At 44.2% G+C, this 22211-nt stretch overlaps 1 protein-coding gene across 2 annotated transcripts in view; it reads right to left on the bottom strand.

Annotated features, from left to right (window-relative positions):
* The window catches only part of Garem1 (GRB2 associated regulator of MAPK1 subtype 1), a 177187-nt gene that overhangs the window by 44063 nt on the left and 110913 nt on the right, over positions 1–22211 (bottom strand). For both annotated transcript variants that reach the window (XM_057788866.1, XM_057788867.1), the window contains exon 3: positions 2943–3073. In XM_057788866.1, the coding sequence (XP_057644849.1) occupies positions 2943–3073 (131 nt within the window). The remainder of the gene's footprint in view (positions 1–2942; positions 3074–22211) is intronic.

Genomic DNA, 22211 nt, shown 5'->3' with positions numbered 1-22211 from the left:
GGGATTTGAACTCTGGCAAGTGCTTTAGCCACCTAGCCATCTTCCTAGTACCTATGCCATTTTTGAATTGGAAAATAAAGGGTGACATTTTTTTCTATGTAGGTTTCAATTTATTGAAAAACAACCTTGTCCCCAAATTCTACCTCTTGGGAAACAGTTTCCATCTGAGCCTATATAGTGCTATTTTTCATTTTGTTCTTTCTCCAGGGGATGCAATGGCCAAACATGGCATTCAGTCCCGCCCACGTCTGCACCCAACACCAATATCACATGCACTGTTAGTTAGAGGCCATGCTTCCCGGCGCTGGACTTCAGTGCCAGCAGCACCCAACATTCCTGCAAGTGTTCCAGTTCATTCACCTGCCCCGGTACACATTCACTAAGCACACGGAGTTCTGCACTTCATTACACAAATTTCCCAAAATTTTTCTACCAATGGTTCTTTGAACAGAAGTGAACATTTCAGTGACTGATGGCTCTTAAAACTCTGTAAGTACTAAACAACTCTCTAAGTTATCAAATACCGATGTCTACACAGCTTGGAACTCAATCAAAACCCACTTATCTCTGGGTGTTCTGAGCTCATATTTCCTAAAGTAATCTGTGACCTCAAACTTGTAAGTGGCATCTCTATTACACATACGTATCTTTTTGTTGTGTTGTGTATGTTTGTATTTACTTACATGAGTGTGTGTGTGTGTGTGTAAGAGGTCCACACTGATTATCTTTCTCTATCACTCTGTACCTTATTGTTTAAGCCAGGATCTCTCACTGAACATGGAAGTTACCCAGTGACTAGGCAGGCTGGCCAGCGAATGCAGAAATCCTCCTGCCTGCCTCTCCAGCACTGAAATTACTGGCATGCATGGCCAGGTTAAGCTTTTATATGGATGCTGGGGATCAAACTCAGGTTCTGTCTACACAGCAAGCATATTACTGACTTAGCCGTCTCCCCAGCCTGTATTGTACATGAGGCAGGGTATGGTGGTGCATGCATTAAATCCCAGGCAGGAGGATCTCTGTGAGTTCAAGGCTAGCTTGAACTACATAGTGAGTTCTAGACTAATTAGGGCTACACAATGAGACCGTGTCTCAGAAAATTTTACATGAGCAATATGTAACCAAAAATAGAATATTAATCTTAAAAGCCACAAAAGATTTTATGCCTGACTTGTCACCAGTTAGGAGATAAATTACTTTTAGAAAAGAATTTAAAAGTATTAGCTTGACTTTTATTTTTTTCATTTAGCTAACTTTAAAATAAAAGTTTTAAAAAGAAGGTTTTGACTTAAAAAACCTAGATTCATGCACTCGGGAGGCAGAGACAGGTGGATCTCTGAGGGTTCGAGACCAGCCTGGTCTACAAGAGCTAGTTTCAGGACAGGCTCCAAAACCACAGAGAAACCCTGTCTCGAAAAACCAAAAACAACAAAAGAAAACAAAAACAAAAACCTAGATTCAATATTTTATGAATTAATGGAACTTAGTAAGTTTAAAAACAAGGAATATGCTCTCATGCACGTGGAAATGAAGGTTTGCTCTACTGATGGCTTATACACTGGGGCACTGGAGGAAAAACCAGACCTTTGTATATAAGTAAAACATTCAGTAGAAGATTTTACATAGCATAAAATCTCCCTAACTCAAATAATAAATCTACAGAAAGCAGACCATAGTGACTGTTCTTCAGAAGCGGGGAAGAATGGCGTGCCTTTGCCATCGTCATGGGCACATGTTTGGGTCCTGTGTTTCCTGAGGAGTGTAGGTGGGGCGACTAACCCAGAGGCACGGATATCGTCTTGGGTCAATACCTCATGTAGCCTGTTGTTCTAAGAAACAGGTACGCTGACTCCTAACATTTGACCTGCTCATAGAATCCGACTTAGTTGACTTCCTATGTAAAAGAGGGTAAACAGGAAATCCTTTCAACATAGACACCTGAAGGTGTTTGAGGGTGACTGTGGGTGTCGATGACAAAATGAAGCAGGCGTGTGAACAGTACAGTTGGAACCCATGCGAGGGCCCTGCTCCCCTAGCCAGTCTGGTCAGAGGAGCTTGCCCATATATGGGAAGCGCACTGTCCCTTTGAGAACAACAGGCAGCACTGGGCTGTCTCGGATTCTCTGTACACCGAGACAGTCCACAGAGAATGGACAGGATGTGTGCTGACCTCAGTGCTGGCACTGGGCGTGTGCCTGTGAGCTCTCTCGTGCCTCCTTGATTTCTTTTTAAAAAACGAAATGATGATATTTGGTTCATCATAGGCCTTTTGCTTCTAAGAGTGGAAAACCCAACTTAGCAGAGGCCCGGGTGAAACAGCTGTTGGAGATTGGAGGATGAAGTTCAAGATAAAAGCATCTTTTATTTGCTTAGGAATTGTGATGCTCAGTATTGACTATGAACATGACAGGAGACAAGATTCTAGGCTTGTCTGTGAGGGAGTTTCTAGGTTGGATTAACAGGCTAATCCATGGGCTGGAATCCCAGACTGAAGGAAAAGAAGAAAGTGAGCTGAGCATGGGAACTCTTTGCTCTGCCTGCATCCTGACTGTGATGTAGTGAGGCCAGGGCCTTGAACTCCTTCCTGCTGCCATGGTGTCCCCTCACTGATGGGACTGTCCCCTCAAAGCTGTGAGCCAAAAGAAATCATCTTTCTTTAAATTGCTTTTTGTTGATATTTGTCTCAGGCATGAGAAAAATAGATACAGCAATGTTACTTCTGAAATCGACAATTTTAAGAGCGAATAAAAGACTGTGGTGATAAATACAGTGTGTGGATAGGCGTGGGGTCGTCTCTACCACCTGCAGCGTTTCAGACACTAACATTCACCCACTGAGGATGGAATGTTTCTAGGAGGCACAGATGTGCACACCTCGTATATCACACACTTGAATGTGACAGCGTCTCAGTGAGGGGTAAACATCTGGTTCTTCAGAGCTACCTTCACGTTGAATGTGATTTCCTCCATGACGTACACACGTTCAGGAAATGCTTTGGCCACCTCCTCCACGCTGTTGAAATATTGCACCGGCTCCTTTATGTCCCGGTCTTGTTCCAGCAGCTTGAATTGTCCTAAAACACACGACAAGCAGAAGAGAAGTAAGACGTTTATGCTGGACAGCTGTCACCGTGGCGACAACATCCTCTTCCTTCACGGCAGCTCTTCTCTGTTGTAGATTGCTATTCATTACCATGTTAAAAAAGGATGATCACCCCTGAAGGTTTGGTTAAATTAGAATCTATACAATTTTCAAAAATCAGTGTGAAAATGAGAACAAATTGCATTTCATCTTTTTCTGACCAGATTCAGGGTTCATTATCAGGGCTCTAAAATTATAGTGGAAGGATGCTTGCGTGTCTTTAGACCTCCAAGGGAAAACATAGTCTGCTATAAACAGTGACTCAGTTTGTTTTCAGCACTAAACTTTCTTGCTATTTTGTTTTAATAACTATTGATATTACTTTCTAAAACTGAGGCCCTGTCCCATGGCAGAGCAAATCTTTTGAAGTTAGTATTTAGGATAGAATAAAATCAGGGCTTGGGTGTAGCTCAGAGACAGCATCTGACACCAGACGGAGGAGTCCCCCAGACAGGCCACGGGCAACCCACCTTCAGCTACAGCAGAGGCAGCAGTGTGACCTGGACTTAGCTCCCTTTCCTGATTCAAGGTTTCCAGTTAGAGTTGGAGAGAAGGTATCAGCTGAAAGCGAGGTGGAGGGAAGCAACAGAGGTTTAAAGAGAGAAGATGTCAAGTGCCCACTGAGGACGCACAGTGCGGTGTGCCTGCTGAGCAGCATGAAATCAACACTGGAGGTTCCTGGCTGAGAATTAAAGGGAAGCCAGAGAGCACAAGGCAAGGTCAGGGACATGGGCACGAAATGGGAAGAGATTTAGTCTTAGATTCTGCCACCGCTGTGATACTGCCAGTGCATATGAGAAGTCAGGCAGGAGGAAGGACTCAGGAGATATGCAAGGGGGAACCCAACGCCTGCTCATCCACCTTTAGGTTGGGAAAGATACCAAAGGTCTTGGTGGAAAGGCAGAGAGACAGTGAAGACGTAGTGGGATCAATGGCTCTGATGTGGAGGGAATTAGTTCAAAAGCTATAAAGGAGAGAGGCCTACTTAAAACACATCCCTTGGATGTTCTAGACAAGCTCAAATATTACTTTTCAGGAGCCAGCCTAGCCAAGAAATAGATTTGATACACTCCAGCTGAGATAGACAATCTCTCTGTGTTACGAGATGAGTGACGGGACCAAAGCAGCTGTCGGGGGAGTTAGAACACACACACACACACACACACACACACACACACACACACACACACACACATATACATATATATATATATACATATATTCACTTGCCTGTGATCTAGAGAATATCTGACAGAGATTTCAGGTACTTGCCAACATTCTCAACTACATGCCGTGGTGATTTATGTTTTGTAATTTATTATATGAATAAGAAATTACAGATTTGGAAGCTGAAGGTGATTCAAGCTATCTATCAAGAAACAGTTTCATGAAAGTCTGAAATGTCACCTGCTCCAGTCTATCATTAGAGTTTAATTTGTGGTCAGTGTTTTAGGAAGCTTTTCCTAAGTTGAGGTGGGACTTGTATGCATCCTAAACACTCACCAAGTGGCTAGCAGCTGCTCAAACTGAGTTACGTGTATTTTTCTAGTAGCCACACTAACAAAAAACGAAAAGGAAAAGGTGAAATCAATTTTAACAGTAGATTTGGTTTAAGTCAGCAGACGGACTGAATAAAATCTAAGTTATTTCCTGTTCCTTTTGTGATACATGTTGATGGTGTGTATGTGTGTGTGTGTGTGTGTGTGTGTGTGTATGTGTGCCAGAAGACAACCTCAGGTTTCTTCTGGTGCCCCCTACCTTATTTGACACAGGAATTTTCGTAGTAACCTGGGGCTTGGGCTCACCAGGCTTCCAGCAAGCCCTTGTCTCTGCCTCCCAGCACTGGGATTATAAGCACAACCCATTTTATCCAGTCTTTTCATGTGGGTTCTGGGATTGAATTCAGGTCCTTTAAGCACTTCACCAATTGAGCCATCTCCCTAGTGCTTGCACTAAATCTCTTAAATCCAATATATGTTTTATATCTTGACAGAGTAGACCATATTCTGTTCATGAAATAACAAGGCTTACAATTAGTATTTCCTTCCTTCCTTCCTTCCTTCCTTCCTTCCTTCCTTCCTTCCTTCCTTCCTTCCCTCCTTCCTTCCTTCCTTCTCCCTCTCTCCCTCCCTCCCTGCTTACCATGATACCCGACACTGTGTTTTGTATAAGGCTTGTGTGCTTGTGTTTCTGGGAATTAATGCCAGGTCCTGTGCTAGGCGAGTGCTCTCTGTAGAACACTGTCCTCGGTCCTTTCTTCCTTCCTGAAGGTTTTGGGAACTGGATCCGTGTGTGTGCACGCCAGGCATGAGCTCCTCTGCGAGCCACACATCTAGCTCTCGGTTTTCATACAACTTCCTCCCATCCATTTCTCTCCACCACGGCTCTTGTTCTTCGGGCACTCTGGAGTCATTCTTCTATGGTGCCTACGATTTTGTATGATTGATCTTCTCAAGTATAATTTAGCATTTAAGCATCAGAGCCTTGCCTGTGCTTGTCAGCTCATTGTTTAGGAAGGTCAAAAATGCACACGTGTGGAGTTCTGAGACCCAACACTCACAGGTGAGGGATAAGAAACAAATACAGCAGCAGCCAAATGCTACTCAGCTTTTATCATCTGAACATTCTATACATCAGAAAAAGACTGCTTTCATTTTAGAATGCCTTTCAGATCTCACTGTAACATTCTGATTTTCATGCTTGTCTCTCTATATTCTAACTACTCTCCTGTGATAGGCTATCTAACACCAATTATGTATAGTTCTTACAGTTTCCGGATGACTTCCAAATCTAGATTACTAAAACCTGACATACCTTCTTTTCTTCTTCAATGTCATTTTTGAGATACGTCTAGGCTGGCCCTGTGACCCTTTTGCGTCAGTCACCTGAGTGTCAGAATCATGTGTTTTCTTCATGGGCTGAGTCATAGCATGTATGTGACTTCTACTGCAGGGTTGGTACACTTTTCTGTAAATATTTTAGGTTTCACTAGCTAAGGGGGCTCTGGCGAGAGAGTGCAAAAGCAGTCATAGAAACTTTACATTGAAAGAGAGCAGCTGGGATCTCATCAGACCACACTTGACAGCAGATGACAGGTCAGAGGTGACCCTTAGGTCGGCCGACGCCTGTCCTGATAGACAGGGTAGAAAGTACAGACCAGGGTAAGTCACAAAACAAGATTATCACAATGAAAATGGCCAACCCTCTAATTCTACATCACTGAATAGTCACACCAAGGTCTCGGGAGAGCCTGTAACGTGTACTACGCTGCCAACATCTCGGAATGGCAGTTTGCCTCGAAATGGGTGAACTTGTCCTGGGACGATGACATAAAGCCAGCCGCAGGATGCTCCCACCTCTGCCCGTGCTTTAGACAGCCAGACTTGTGTAGTTTTTACTTGGCTTCTACTGTTTTATAAATGATATGATGGTGTCGGACTAGTTAGCCTGACACACTCTAGGGAAGATGCTAGGCTATGTCATTGATCTACATCCTCTGTCACTCTGTGGCCTTAAAATTGGAACTTGTTAGAGCCCAACCTTGCAGACTGGATGAGTTAAGGGCCGGTTTCCTGCCAAAAGTAAAATCAATTTATATAACACATATTCCCACGACCCCCACACAGGGGAACTAATTCTTTAACAGACCATTTCATGAATAACACAGTCTTTTGTGCCACCAAATAAAAACATGTGGAGGCTGTGGAAACATCTGTTCTGAGATGTTACTGTCAAGCTCTGTTCTTGGAGACAGAGGGAACTGCATTGTCTTTCAGCCGCTTTGATGATCTCATAAAACATCTCCATTGTGAGACCTGGCCCATCTGTGGTACCCTGGAACTCCCAGGAGCTAATCCCACACCAATGACATGCTCGTTGGTGAGAGTTTAAATGACTCTAAGGCGATGTTTAGAAGCCAAGGACTCATGCCTTAGTCCATGTGCTGTCCTAAAACTCCATTTCATAATTAACATGTTGACTAGTACTGTCATTTAGAAAATAGTCATTTTTTTTCACATGTCCCTCAAGGCAGAAATGCTGGATGAACTTCATAATGCATACTATATTGAGCACAATCGAGAGGCCCCAAGCCCTTCCCTTGACATCTAAAATATAGCACCCTCCTAATACCAAGGGACTGTTTTACAACAACACTTCTTTCCTTCCAGGGGAAGGTTGTGCCGGACATAAAAAAGAGAAACAAAACTTACTGATTAAGAGGGGGCAACAGTGCTGAGCTGTAGCAGGGAGAGGGAGGGAGGAGAGTACAAGTTTGTCAAATGCGCTATGGGCTGGAAGTTAAGTGTGGCAACCATCAGCAGGAATTCATTCTGCGTCCAGTGAGGAACAGACTCCAGGGGTCCTCATCACTGTGGCAGTGAGCGTGACCAGGGGTAAATACTCTGTTTTTACAGCAATGCTCTTACTGCTTGCCATCTTGTCAGCACAGAGGTACACGAGGTTAGAGCAGAGGTTTGCAGGGTTCCTCATGGGACATAACTCACCTGGACAGCATCCTCCTGACGTCTTCCACGCCCACTGTGGGAACAGCAGAAACAGCAGAGACCACCCCAGGAGGATAGAACAGAGAAGGATGGAGGAGTGCCAGGAACGGGCTATAATACAAGCACAGCCGAAGGCTAGCCTGAGCCAAGGCTAAGCAAAGAGAGCCCTAAATGTCGAGATGCTGTGTTCTTCGTGAGGACGCCATACTGGCAGAAAGAAGCAGGTGCTCAGAAACAGTGAATAGTTTTAACTCTTCTCCTCTCGCCTCTTTCAGAGACAGACTGCCAGAGTTAAGGTGGACAGGCTTGAGACCACCGTGCAGAAATGCTTTTCGGTTGGTTAATTAATTAACTGATTAATTTTTAAGACAAGATCTCACGCATCCTAGGCTGGTCACCAATTTGCATTCTAGAAGATGACCTTCGTCTCCTGGACCTCCTGCCCCTGCCTTCCTGATACTGAGATTCAGACGTGTACAGTTACAGCTGACTCAGCGATGTCTTTTAAATAGCTCAAATATCTGAACCTTTGAACGGCTGGGCCATTTCCACAGGTGATGAAAGAAATGAGCCATTCCCAATTGAAACAACAAACCAATGCCACCTCCCAGTAAATAAAAAAGGCTGGGCAGCAATCTGTGCTTATGATCAAGCTCTCCCTAGCAAAGCATCCTTGTTTTTTACCCACATATACACCAGGTTAAGGCCTGTCTAGGACTGGAGTAAAAGGACTGCCCGAGATAAGATACACACAGCAGCAGCAACTAACGGTCTTGCACACACGTGTCTACTTCCACCAGCGCTGGGAGTTCATTTACTCACATCCTTCCCCGAGTCCAAGAGTGTCTGACACAGCCCAGCTATTTGCCTAACGCCAAACAACAAGCAGCATTCAGTGTGGACAGCTCATCGCGGCGTTCAAACCATCTTGTTCTTTGTTGGAGCGGCACAGAGTCTAACTAACCCCACACACGCCATCACCCATTTAAACAGCTTCCTCCGGGTGGGCGTCCAGACTTATTCCAGTCTTTTGGAGCCACAGTGATGTCACTGAAGGTTTTGAGTATTTAATCCCAGGACACTGGTGGAAAATGCCTAAATGAAAATTTGCTGGGCCAAAGGGCAAGTACATTTTAATTCTTTACCCTGCCAAACAAAGTACAAATTTGTGCCCACTCACACTTCCCCCAACCTCATGTTTTGCCTAATGGTTTACTGGAAAACCTTTAAAAATCGTTGTCAATCAAATCTCTCACTGGGATTCAAATTATATTTTTATTATAAAAGATGGCACGATTATTTTTCACTAATTACTTGAGGATTTAAAAATTCACTAATTACTTGAGGATTTAAAAATTCATTTTCTTATTACCAACTTTGAAATTTGTACCAATCTTAAACATAATTTTAAAAATAAGAACTGGAGCCGGGCGGTGGTGGCGCACGCCTTTAATCCCAGCACTCGGGAGGCAGAGGCAGGCGGATCTCTGTGAGTTTGAGGTCAGCCTGGTCTACAAGAGCTAGTTCCAGGACAGGAATCAAAAGCTACGGAGAAACCCTGTCTCGAAAAAGAAAAAAAAAAAAAAGAACTGGGCTAGGGAGATGGCTCCGGCTATGAAGTGCTTGGTGCAGAAGCACGAGGACCTGCTCTGCACCCCAGAGTCTATACAAACGGGCAGTGTAGTGGTGTGTGCCCATGATCTCCATGCTGTGGAAGGAGAGGCAGGAGTGTCTGGGCTCACTGGCCAACCACAAGTGAACCAGAGAGTTCCAGGGATACCATGAGACCTTGTCTTAAAAATACGGTAGAGAGTGATTGAAGAAGACACCCAATTCTGACCTCTGACTGCTGCAAGTCCATGCATGTTCATGTACTGGCACACACATGCACAGAGATGTACAAATGTATGCACTACACAAACACACACATAAAATAAGAACAGGCTTGAAATGCTACAAGGTGGCATTTCCTATTTTAATCTGATTCTCTGCATCAGTTTGTGTTAGTTTCTAAAGCCACAGTCTGGGGTGAAAAGAACGAAGTCCCTTACAATCAAAGAGAAGGAATGGATCCCAATACAAAGGCCCTCATCATTATCAAGAACAGGAATTAAAACAACGCAGAAAAAAACCATCAGTCAAAAAACAATTACCTCACAAAAAAGCACAATATAAAAAAATGGATTATTGCAAGTAATATGTGGATATTTCTACTTATGCTTCCACGGGGCTTATATAAACAAGCTGGACTACCACCTTCTACTCTGACACACCATCTTTAGATGAACCTAAATCTACCTGGATTTAAAACTGTATAATTACTGTGTAACTCTGGGGTAGATGTTTCAAACAGTCAAGTTAGTCTATACTCTGAAAATAGCTCCCCCCCCTTTTTTTTTGCAAAAAGGGAAAATTTTATTTTTCAAGGTATCTAATTTGTCATTTGTGTCTTTAGATTTATTAGAAATTTTCTGGGGCGAGTGTTCCACTGAAAGGATGGCCCTAATATGATCTCAGAATTGAGCGTGGCTGCTAACCCTCTGTAATAGGACTCTCAACACTGTCGTTATCCCTCCTCTGCTGAATTCAGGCTCCCCCTAATTCTCTCATATTCTTTTCTAGGAATCTTTTTGTCCTCAGCACCCACTGAGTCTATTCTGCTTTCTACTATTCTGCTATTCTATACAGTATTATTGCTTCAAATTTAAATCCCATTTCCATCCTTCCCCATCTGCTACCACTATACTCGAAGCTAAATCCACCTCTCTCAAGGACCAGAGCATCCCTTAATCATGCGTACAATGAATAACACTGTACCACAGTAGCCCTCCAATCTCTAAAGGCCTTCCATGACCTGTTCTGCTTTGAAGGCTGAAGTGTGTCCAGTGCCAACACAGAGAAAGAGCTAGAGAATCACACACCACATGAGCAGCTCGTTGAGTGTCCCCATCAGCCTTGGGAGGCCCCACCTCGGGATGAGGGCCATCTCAGGACACTAATTTACAGTCAGTCTGGATTCCCACCCAGTGTCCAGGGATGGGTGGGACGATTAGAGACTGAGCTGGCAAGGGACTCTGGAGCCTGTAGAGATTAAAGTGTTTGCTTTGGTCTGCGTGGGTCAGGAGTAAATCTGGGATTGGGGCTGTGTTCTGACCCAAATGTGCTGCTGCCATGATGCTCTCAAAGCACCCGCAGCTCCTGGGGATGGAGTGGCCTGCTCATTCCAGCTCACCTCCCGTTGGAAGAACAGAGAGGAAGCGAGTAGCAAGAGCGGTCATTAATTTAGTCAATGAATTCGTTTTTGATAAAATTTGAAAGCCTACTCGAATCGTCTCATTTAATCCCCAAAGTGACCTGAAATTGAGTAAATGATAAGGCCATATTTCATTTAAGCATGCTGTAGGGCAGCTTAGCATGAACAGCTCACGGAGTGCTTGGAACTGACCCTGTTCTGGGAAAGTAGAACCCTCCCCCACCCCGCTTTCCGTTTATAATATCTGGCATGGTTGCTAGTGCTGCCTGTATGGCACAGCTGCTTCTATTAAAGAGCAAAAACATACATTAAAAAGTAGGCTCCAATATATAAAAGTCAATTTTATTTAAGGTAGGTTCTTAAGAAACAGAAATATAATGAAATGACCTATTATCTACATAAAGATCGAGTACCCAAAATAAAACTTAATTGTATGCAAGTGAAGGGGCAAACCAAGGTAAGCAGAAAATTAGGAGAGAGAACAGATTAAGTGAGAAAGACAAGAAAAAACCAAAATGCACATATACACTTTCCACCCAGAAAACCGGGAGCAGGAGTGTGGAGTCTACGCAGAAGTCGAGGAGTCTGGGTGGTTGGTACGTGCTTCCCCTCCACGCCTTAGCAAAGCATCTACAGGGGAAGCAGAAAGCCAGAGTTGTGGCCAGAGAGCAAGGGTGGTGAGGAACACACAGGACTGCAGGATCCCACCACTTTCCCTCTCTTGAAACATGACCCCACTCTTGGCTTCCTGCTCGCTCTATTCCACAGCTCAACAGCAAACTCCCACACACCGGTGGGACTACAGAGGACAGGCAGCCAGACAGCGGTTGCTCACACTGTGGTTCCCATTAGGGGGAAATGCCTCGATTATAGAAGACTTAGTTCTTAAATTCTGCGCCCAAACTAGAGTGATTAAGAACCTCCGTGCACAGAAACGCGATGTGTCCCAGAAGCACACTGCACAGCAATCGCCACACGGGCTCAGTCCACTCAAATATAGCAACAGCAAAATGAAAACATTTTACACACAGGCCCTATGTGGTGCTTCTGGAAATCTGGTTGATACATTTTCTACCAAATTCTTAAGGCAGAAACAGTGAAGCATACTAGCTCTGAAAAGATATGGAGGAAAGTTAAATCTGTACTACTGTGTGAGAGATGCCAACCTGAAAAGCTATGCGGCATACGATTCCAAACACATGACATTCTGAAAGGCCACACTGTTCGCACGGTATAATAATGCGCTGTGGCTCCAGGGTGGGGAAGGGACTCAGAGGCCAGGCAATGGAAGCACTCTACATGACAGAATGGTGGCTTCAGGTCATTACGATCTGTCCAAGCGCACAGGTGTCCATGTCCACCACCAAGAGAAACCCTAAAGTAAACAATGGATTTTGGGTAATGATGTGCCAAGGTAGGTCTGTCAACTCTGACAAATACTCGCTCCACTGTGGTGTGAGAAGCTAATAATAGGGGAGGGTGAGAATGTATACGTTAGGGTAGGGGACTATGGGAAATCTCCCCAAAACTGTTCTATTAAAAAAAAAATCACGGCAAGGCAGGGCCTCTAAGTGCTTCAGTTGCTAGGGCAGAGCCATGGGAGGGCACCATCAGGCAGGCGTGTACTGTTCTCTTGGCTCGGCGCAGGCTCAGCTTCTGACTATCACTGTGTCTCCAGCTCGGCACAGCAGTTAAGTGTGGGCTTCTGTAGTTCAAGTCTCGTCTCTCACAGGGAGATTCTGTTTAAGTCCTAACTTTCTAGACACATCCACTCCCTGGTTCCGTAATACAGGTCAGAAATACTGACATTAGACTTATGAGCTTGACTAGATATACAGACGGAGCTCGGCACAGCGACAGAAGATAGGAGCTCGGTGGACACACTCATCAGTGCCGGGTCGAAGTGTGGGAAGAAGATGTGTTAGCAATGGAAAGTGGAGTAACCATGCTGCTACCCTAACCTTTCCTAGGACACAAGGCTTTCTTAGCTCTTGACAGCCATCTGGGAGAGTTCCTGCAGCGTACAAGACACCAAAAGGTTCTGTGAATTTGACTTAAAGAAATGACAGTTGGAGGTTAGATGGCAAGTGGGGAAGGCAAAGAAACAAACTCGAAGTATGTAGAGTGGCTTTCCACCACCGTATTGGAGATCCACTCTGAGAAAGACAGGGACTGGCACGGACCATGCCGAGTGTAATCTGTTTTGATGACTACCAAACCCTCTGCTCACCTGGAGAAGAGCAATTCCAATCCAAATGTCACACGCTTAAAATATATTTGTGACCACAATGACTATGGACTAGATAGAGTCCTATCCTTATTAAGAATCAATCCCAGCTGTGGAAAAACCCTTACCAACCACTCAGATGAAAAGGCCCTACATTACGGCAAGCCTCTTCAATCTTGCCAGCCCTTTTGTTTTAATTAAGAAATGGAGACCTGAACAGTCCAGGGGCTGCTCTGCTGCTTACAGCTCCATTCTCTTGCAAGTGCTTTGTTAACCCTGCTGAGCAGCAGAGGCACACATTGCTCCTCTATTCCAAAGCAGCAAGTGGTTTCCCCTCCCACCCCTACCCCCCCGCCAGAGAAGACTCCCTCTCCTGCTTGCTTTAGTCTTTGCTGATGAAATGGCCCTGCTCTTGTTCCAATACTTCATTTTCCTCCAAATGCCTCCTTCTTTGTTCTGCAAAGAATTAGCTTACTGGGCATTCTCTGGTGCTTTCAGGTTCTGACCCTGTTCCATGTTAAACAGGCTGGACTTCGTGTGGAGGACAGGCCTCTGTAAAACACTCCATCTGAGGGCAGTTATGTAAACACGGCTGCTGGCAAGACGTCTGATGGGATCAACACAGCTCAGGAGAAAAAGCGCTTTTACAGAGGACTGAATCTGTCAGGGAACAGATGAATTCTAAGCAACACTACCATTATTCGTTCAGACCCGCCCCTCTTGATTCACTGTGTGGTCCTTAGAATGTAAGATACACCTGCCACAGCCTCCCAAGTACTAGGACTATAGGTTAGCATCACCACATCTGAGGAGAAAAAGCAGCATCTTGTTTCCAACGTAAGGACAAGCTTTTAACAAACAGAAATCACCAGGAAAATCTTTAAAAAATTAATAATGACTTAGTTGATCATTGTAATTTCTGATATCATCAAAAGGGATCATTTTGAGATTTTAAAATTTTATTATTTTAAAAGGAAAAAATCAAAAACATTTAAAGTGTCTGGGATATTTCAAAAGGGTGCCTTTAGAATTAATAATATTTAAAAAGCTATACTGAAGAGACAAGTGCAAATTAATATATAAAGTACGATTCTGTCTTCTCTGAATCATAGAAGATGGCAATAATCAATCCACAGTGACAATGTGCATCCGCTACTCAAAGGTGACACACCGTATGTGTAAAGCTGCCCTCTGTGGGGACAACTCAAAGCAACAATCACAAAACTGAAGTGTTTGTTGTTTGATGGTGATTACTATGGTCTTAAAGCTTCATAATTGATTACAAATGGAAATTGTCTGTGAATTACACAGGCAGATGGCCATCAGGTAGATGGACTTGGTCCTCACACATGTTCATCATTCATATGGTGGTGCACTTGGAGGAGTAAAGAATGTATATAACAAGTTTATTACTCCATGGTGATGACAGTTCATAATCAAGAAAACCAGTATTGATTAAGACAATCAAAAGGGATCTGGAGAGACGGCTCAGTAGCTAAGAGCACTTGCTGTTCTCACAGAGGATGTGGTAGGATGCTCAGCGTTCACACCGGACAGTGAGCAACCATCTGTCACTCCAGTTCCCTCTTTCTGGTCTCTGGGACACCTGTACTTGTGACATACACACATATTTCTTTTTTTTTTAAGTGTTGTTCTTACTAAACACTGGGACATAGTTTTATTTTGCTAGACTTCTGGTCATTTTGGTGTTCAGGAATATTTTTGTGGAGTAATTGAATTTACAGTTAGGAAGATGAAAAATTATTAATAATATATGATTAAAAAATGTTGCCACTACCAACTAGAAGAGACCAGTCTTTGGTATTGGCAAAGCTGGCTCATTCTACAGAGAAAAACCAAATTGGACTTCCAAAGCACATGTAAAGTCAAAACAATCATTTTTATCAAAATTAAGTGTTTTTGTTTGCAGAACTATACTGTGGGAAAAGCTGATGGGCAGGTGGTAGAAAAGATAAAACTTAGAAAGCCTGAAATGGAGCTAAGATGAATGCTGGGAAAATCATCCGGAAGATACCACCACCAATACCGCAATGTGCAAGGAGTACGAACAGGCATTTACTTAAGGATGCTGCACAAATGACTGACAGGCATGTGAGGCAAAGCTGAGAAGTCCAACAAATACAAACAAAGAGCAATCCTTCACACCTAGTAGGACTACACAGTTGTATTTCTTAATGGAGGTAAGGATTCTTTTATGCAGCCCAGCTAGCCTGAGACTTGCTATTTTGCTTTGGATGAGATGAGACTTCAGATCCCCCCACCTCCTGAGTACTGAGCAGACAGGTATGATACATCATGCCTGGTTTTACGCAGTGCAGAGGATCAAATCACACATGCTAGGCAAGGGCTACCAACCGAGCTACGTCCCCAGCCTGCAGGTAAAGAATCTTATTGAAAAGTGAACAGAATAGAGGAAGACAGAAGCTCCACAGAATGACCTGGCACCATTTAGTCAGGCTAACACTCCATATTTCCAACTTCCAGAAATTCTACTCTGACGAATAAGTGCCAAATATAAGGACACGCAGGGACATAATGGCAGAGCCTATGGGGACATTCATTGCAGCACCATTTTGATAACCTTTGGTCGACAGCGGGGTACAAACACACTGCAAAAATGGGATTTGAAGCAAGGCTGGATCTTGCCAGATGAAAAAAGAAAAGAGATGAGATTTATATCACTACTCAATTTACATAAATTAAAGATACTTGTGGGCTGGGGAGACTGCTCAGGGGATTGGAGTACATGACGAGGGCCTGAATTTGGATCCCAGTGTCATGAAGAAGGTTTGGTGTGATTGTTAGATCCTTACCTCATAGCAGTGGGGGAAGGGGGTGGGGATGACAATAGACAGGAGGATTAGTGGAGCTTGCTGGCCAGGTAGCCTAGCTGACCAACTGTATCTCCAGGTTTACTGAGAGATCCTGTGTCAAGGGAACAAGGGAGAGGGTGATGGGAAAGATGCCCAAAGTCTTCCTCTGGCCTTTGCGTGTGTACTCACAAATATGTGCACACACATATATCACCCACCTAAAAATGTGTGCACAGAAATCATGGAAGCTTTACAAAAGCACTTCTAAAGAAACCAGGCATAATAAGCACGTTTAAATGACTGCACATGGGTGGGTGAGACGGGAGTAAGCAATCACAATAAAACAGCATTAAAATAAAATCTCCCCCACGCTTTTATTAGTTAAGATTAAAGCTGGTTTTTAAAATTACTATTTGGTACAGAAGGAGAAAGAGTATAGGGCAGAGGGAACCCGTCACAGCGTCTCAAGGTCAAACACTGGGTAATCAATGCACTCTTTTAGGAATCAGCTCGATTGCCTGTTGCAAGTGTTCCCTTCAAAGCTCCACACAGGTCCCAGGGTCAGCTTCTGAAAGGATTATGCCTGGACATCATGGCCTAAGCAAACACTCCAGCACACAGAACTCGGCTCCTCCCTCTTCTTCAAAAGCCCATTGGGAGCCCATGCAGGGTGGCCTGGTGTCCTTCCCCTTTCTTCTGTGTTTAGCTAGTTCAGGGTTGTGAAGAACCTAACATTTTTCTTTATATAATGTTCAAGATAAAACTATTAGTCTTAGATACGAAGATAAAAATTGAAATGACTTTCAACAGTTGGTCCAAATGTTCATTCAACTGTTTGATATAACAATAAAAACTCACAAATGTGGCCCAAACCATAGTGTATGGATGGACTCACCATGGAACAACCTATATCAAGTAACAAAAATAATGGGTAAATTCTAAAGGAGTATTATAAACTTGCCATTATCAAATCCTTGGATATCTCATTAAAATGAACTTCTGAGGTTCCATCGACCACCCAAATTTGATTTAGGTGTGGGGGTGACAGAAGACACTCAGCATTCCAACAAAGTGATGCTGACACTAAACACCCAGCTCATTCTTAAGAACCCCTGCCACAAGTCGGGCTGATATCGGAGAGTTCAACGTGAGCCTGGTCTACAAAGAGAGTTCCAGGACAGCCAAGACTGTTATACAGAGAAACCCTGTCTCACTGCGCCCCCCACCCACACACAAAAGAACCCTTGCCACAGTGAGAGGAGGCCAGACACAATGGCATCGATGGAGGAGAGAAGAGACTGAGAAATTCAGGAGAGGTTGGAGGTGCTCAGCTTTGCAGAAAAAGAGAAGGTGGAGGGTCAATTTTAGGGAAGGTTTTTTTTCTTTAGATGACTTAAAGTCAAGATGATGAAATAACAGAATGGAAACATATCGAAAAGGGGGAGGAAGAAGAGGAGGGGGCGAGATGAGAATAAACAGAACCCCATGAGTGGGAAGGACAAACAGCAGGGTCAGTTTGTCCATAGGGTCTGATGACAGGGCTACTGAAGGAGGGCCTGGACTACATTTACCAAACTGCTGCAGACTGTTGCCCCAGCAGTCCTGTCAATTTGACATGCACATCTCCTAGCTCCCACTTTGTGCTTGCAATCCCTCACAAAGAAAGCTGGGGAGACAGCACATCTGACTGTCCCTTATGACGAAGCCATCTGCCTATCATGCTTTCAGAAAGCCTATTATAGTTGTCATGGCCATAGAAGCGTAAAGGCCGTTGTCTAAAGCTTTTCTCCAGGATGTACATGGGAGCTGGGCAGGGCTGGATCTCTAGCATTACCCAGTGAACTATGCACCACTGATATTTACTAAGAAATGCCACTGTGCAAGGCTTCAGAGCCAAGGTGGCCCAAGTGTGACAAAGTCCTCCTGGAGCCTTCTCTCACCCTTTGAAAACCTAGTGGCAAAGACTATGCTGAGCCTTAAAATTCTCACTCCTTTAGACAGAGCCAAAGATAGATGCCAATGGAAGTAAGTCTTAGCAGTCTGAAAAGAGGAGGCTCAAGATCCCAAGCACAAACTCTCCAAGGGAGTCGGCCCACTGTGCAATCTAGATTGTGGCCATTTAGTCTTCTAGATGTCTACAGAGGAAGGGAGAGAGAAGTGCTGCATGGGTCCCAGGCCCTGTGTAGAAGCCTGAGCCCTCCTGTTGCCAGCCATGGTGGCTAGTTTTATGTCAGTTTGACACAACCTGGAGTCATCTGAGAGGAGGGGACCACAGCTGAAAATGCCTCCGTAAGACTGGGCTGTAGGCAAACCTGGAGGATATTTTCTTAGTTAATGACTGAGGGTGGAGAGCTCAGCCCATTACGGGTGGGAGCATCCTTGGGCCGGTGGTCCTGAGTTCTATAAGAGAGCAGGCTGAGCAAGCCAGGAGGAGCAAGTCAGCAAACAGCGCTCCTATAGACGTCAGCATCAATTCCTCCTCCAGGTTCCAGCCTTGGCTTCCATCTTCCCTTGATAAACTGCGATTAAGGAAGTGCAAGCTAGATAAACCTTTCACCCCAAGTTGCTTTTGGTTATGACATTCATCACAGCAACAGAAACTTGAATTAAAACACCATCTGCAAGGATTCTGTGAGGGTCACATAGAGTAAACCTATAGTGGGGTACTGCACAGTGCTCAGTAGAGAGTCCCTTCAGATGGGGTCTATTATCTCAGGTCTTTTTTCCACCCCCTGTTTGTACCAACAGCTTGATTAATGACAAAGTAGAACTAATCAAATCATATTGCATAAAGAGTTTTTGCAAAAATTATTCATTTCCTGATAATAAATAAATCCAGATCTGTACAACTAGAAAATCCAGGACAGTGACAAATAACAAAATAAGAAGACAATAGATCCTGGGCCCCAAATCCAATAGCCAAACCAAAGAAGAAAGTTAAAAGCTCTCAGATTTTCCTCTGAAAATAGGGAGTCATGGTCTTCATATGATTCCACCTCAGATAGGCTCTAAATATAAAGCCTTTACCAAGAGGTTTTATTGTGAGTCCCTAGTGTTCAAGTGTAGTTCAGAAGTCTACCTGAGCTCTTTCTTTCCTGGAACGTAGAAAGATTCATTACTTCCTAGGTTAGCACTGACATTTGTGTTTTGATGCTATTCTTTCTCCTGAGCCTTGGAAACTACCTTGGATCTCATCTCTGGTGTAAGTAACATGATGCAGACAGCTATGACTGGTTACACTCAGATCACCACCCAGGCTGGATCTGTAGAGGGAACAGCAAAAGCCACCTGGGTCCTATTGAACTGAGAAAGCCACCACCAACCACCAGGGTTACCCAGGGAGTGCTCAGAGGATGGGTCAGGGCAGGGCTCATTTGAGACGCAGAAAGCCACACTGGGCAGAGCAAGAAAGACCCCTGTGAAATCCCAGGTAGAAAGACGCTGGTGTCTGGAAAGATGGGGACAGAACCAAAGACCCTCAACAAGTATAACTAAGCCAAAGGTTTCAATTCCAACCCAAATTAGTCACCTCCTTATCAGAAAAGTCTGTAGGCGAGGGCTGATAGAAGGCTTAGTCACAGCCCAAGAGGGACACACTCCCCAGGTGGGTTTGCTGAGCCAGAGGAAGTTTAGAGGAATATTTAGAGTCAGAAACAGCTCTGAGACACATTATACCTGCAGATGTCAAAATTATTATTTCTGTGAAAATAAAATCTGCTGTCAAGTTTTTTTTTTTTTCCAAGACTTCTCAGCTTACAGGAAAAAATAAACAGAGAAGCTAGAGCTCTGACACAGCCACATGGGGGGGTAAGGGGCTGGGAGAGCAAGAGCAGGGTGGGGGCTGGGAGAGCAAGAGCAGGGTGGGGGCTGGGAGAGCAAGAGTCAGGATACTTTTCTAGCACAATGGAGAAATGCTGAGGAAAATCCTACTTTATATGGGAGAAGATAGTCTCCCCAAAATAGTGTTCCACCCAGGAAGAGGGCAAGACACAAGTAAGAGATAACAAGATGGAGAGGCTCAGGAGTGCAGCTGTCTGAGACAGCACATTCTGGTCCTTTGCTTTTGTTAGTGGTCAGATGTGAGTGATAACCCCAACCTGCTGTCTTCCCCCCTAGGACATTTCTGGAGCTGAAGGGGGAATGTGATCCCTATGGGCCTATCACTTCTCTGCCTTTGCTCAGTGAAAACCCACCTCTCTCCTCCTGGTGAAAGTGGGAAACGGGTTTGGGTAGGAGAGACATGGGAACTTTCAGGAGGGTTGGACAAAAATATCACGGACATCTGAGCCAGAGCTGGTGTCTGGTGCCATCCCACCATTGCCAGAGAATGCCCACTCAGACCCGGGAGCTGTAGGAGATCTACCTCTGCCCACGCCTTCCTTCCTCCTTAAATATAGTCACCTCCCTCCCTTGCCAATCTTCAGATTGGCACAATGATTAATGACCCAGGCAAGAACTTAATTTCCTGTCCAGTAGTCCAAGGCTGATTTCCAATAAAAGAACTCACTCAACACAACTATTTCCTCTCCACAGTTCCTAATCTTTTATTCAGTCGTGGGCATTCTTCTCTCTCAGTGTGAAAGCAGAATCAATTTTTGAACCTCCATTTGGTGAATATTCCAAAGGATCACTGAATGCTGAATCTGGAAGGGACCTTGATGGCAGTGTCATTGAGCCTCCTCTCCTCTTGCAGTTCAGACAGGAGTGAGGGTGAAGGCTGACACACCATTCTGTGGACACATGGTTTGTTGAAGAGGGAAGTGCAATTTTACAGGACACAGCTTGGGTTCCTCACTGGACTCATTATGGAGTTACCTTTAATGAAACAGTCAATTCTAAACTGGGAACTAATCACCATGGCCGAATGTTTTTGCAATTACAGGCTCAGGCAAAACACAACCCCAAAACAAGCATGAGGGAAAACCTTCAGATACCACAACACAATTACTATGTCCAATTACCTCTGGACGCCTTAAACACCCAGAGCAGGTGTAATGAACTGTCTTGATTTGAACTACATGTATCCGTCTCTTGTATTTATTTCTCAGAAACGCCTGATAAATAAGTAACTGCACTGCTCTCTGTGAAATTAATTCTGAAAACAGAGGTTCCTAAATGAGATGCTAATGACTGTATAATAGAATACCTTTTTTAGATGCATGACTTCCCCTAGACAATTCCAGTTACAACTCAGGAAATGCTTTCTGTGTTGGTGCCTAAGTGATCTGAAATTCACAAGTACAGTATTCAAATGGTAGGCGGTGGGCTGGGCTGAGCTGGGCTGAGGGGCAGGGAGAGTGTTCACAGAGGCAGGGGACACTCCAACACGGCCACAGCCACAGACAGGAGACTAAAAGCTTTTTGTGTTGATCCAGCTCCTCCCATTAGATGAGTACTCTTCCTCAAGTAACTGGTTCATTCTGAATGTTTGCGAGTGTCATATGTGCACACATGTGCCCAGTGCCAAGGTCAGAAGAGGATGTCAGATGTCTTGGTTGATCACTTGGTGCCTTATTTCCTTGAGACAGTGTCTCTCACTGGACTCAGAGTTAGGGTGACAGGCAGCAAGCCCCACTGACCCTCCTGTTCCTTCCCACATAAAGTGCTAGGGTTAAAGATGCATGAGTCACCATGCCTGACTTTTTATGTGGGCTCTGGGGATTTGAACTCAGGTTCTTACTCTTGGGCAGCACAAACTCTTATAGGCTGAGTTATCTTCCCAGCCGGAGACAATGTTTCTTTATCTGTAAACGAGCAATAACTAAGGCTTGTTGAGATGTTACTGTTAAAAGCTAAATGAATAGCATGTATAAAAGTATCCACAATATGGTGTGCTAGAACTATTTGTTAAACTTAAGTTTCATAATTGTGTTTTCTTTCTTGAATATAGATGTGCTCATTCATACTGTGAGGACCTGACTTTGCAAGCTCCATTTTAAAGAAGGGGGACTTCCTCTTAAACCATATAATGGGCGGGGGGCAATCTCAGCTCCAGAAAAATATGCACTGTATGTTGGTATTGTGCTGGGGACATGGATCACTGCAAAAATATACATACATTTGATGGCTCGGTCATAGCTCTAGGACGTTTGAAAAAGTACCAGAAGTGGGACTCAAAAAGCCAATTCTAAGTTTCCCATGAAAGACCAAACAGATCTTTGGTTATGGATTTAAACTTCACCCACACCAGCAGGAGTGGGTCAGAATGCATCTGATGGACACTAGTCCTTTCTGGAACAGTTGGAACACTG

Source organism: Chionomys nivalis, chromosome 14, assembly GCF_950005125.1.
Source record: "Chionomys nivalis chromosome 14, mChiNiv1.1, whole genome shotgun sequence".
Classification (NCBI taxonomy): Eukaryota; Metazoa; Chordata; class Mammalia; order Rodentia; family Cricetidae; genus Chionomys; species Chionomys nivalis.
Note: the sequence above shows the minus strand (reverse complement) of the source record. Positions and strands in the feature narration are given on the sequence as shown.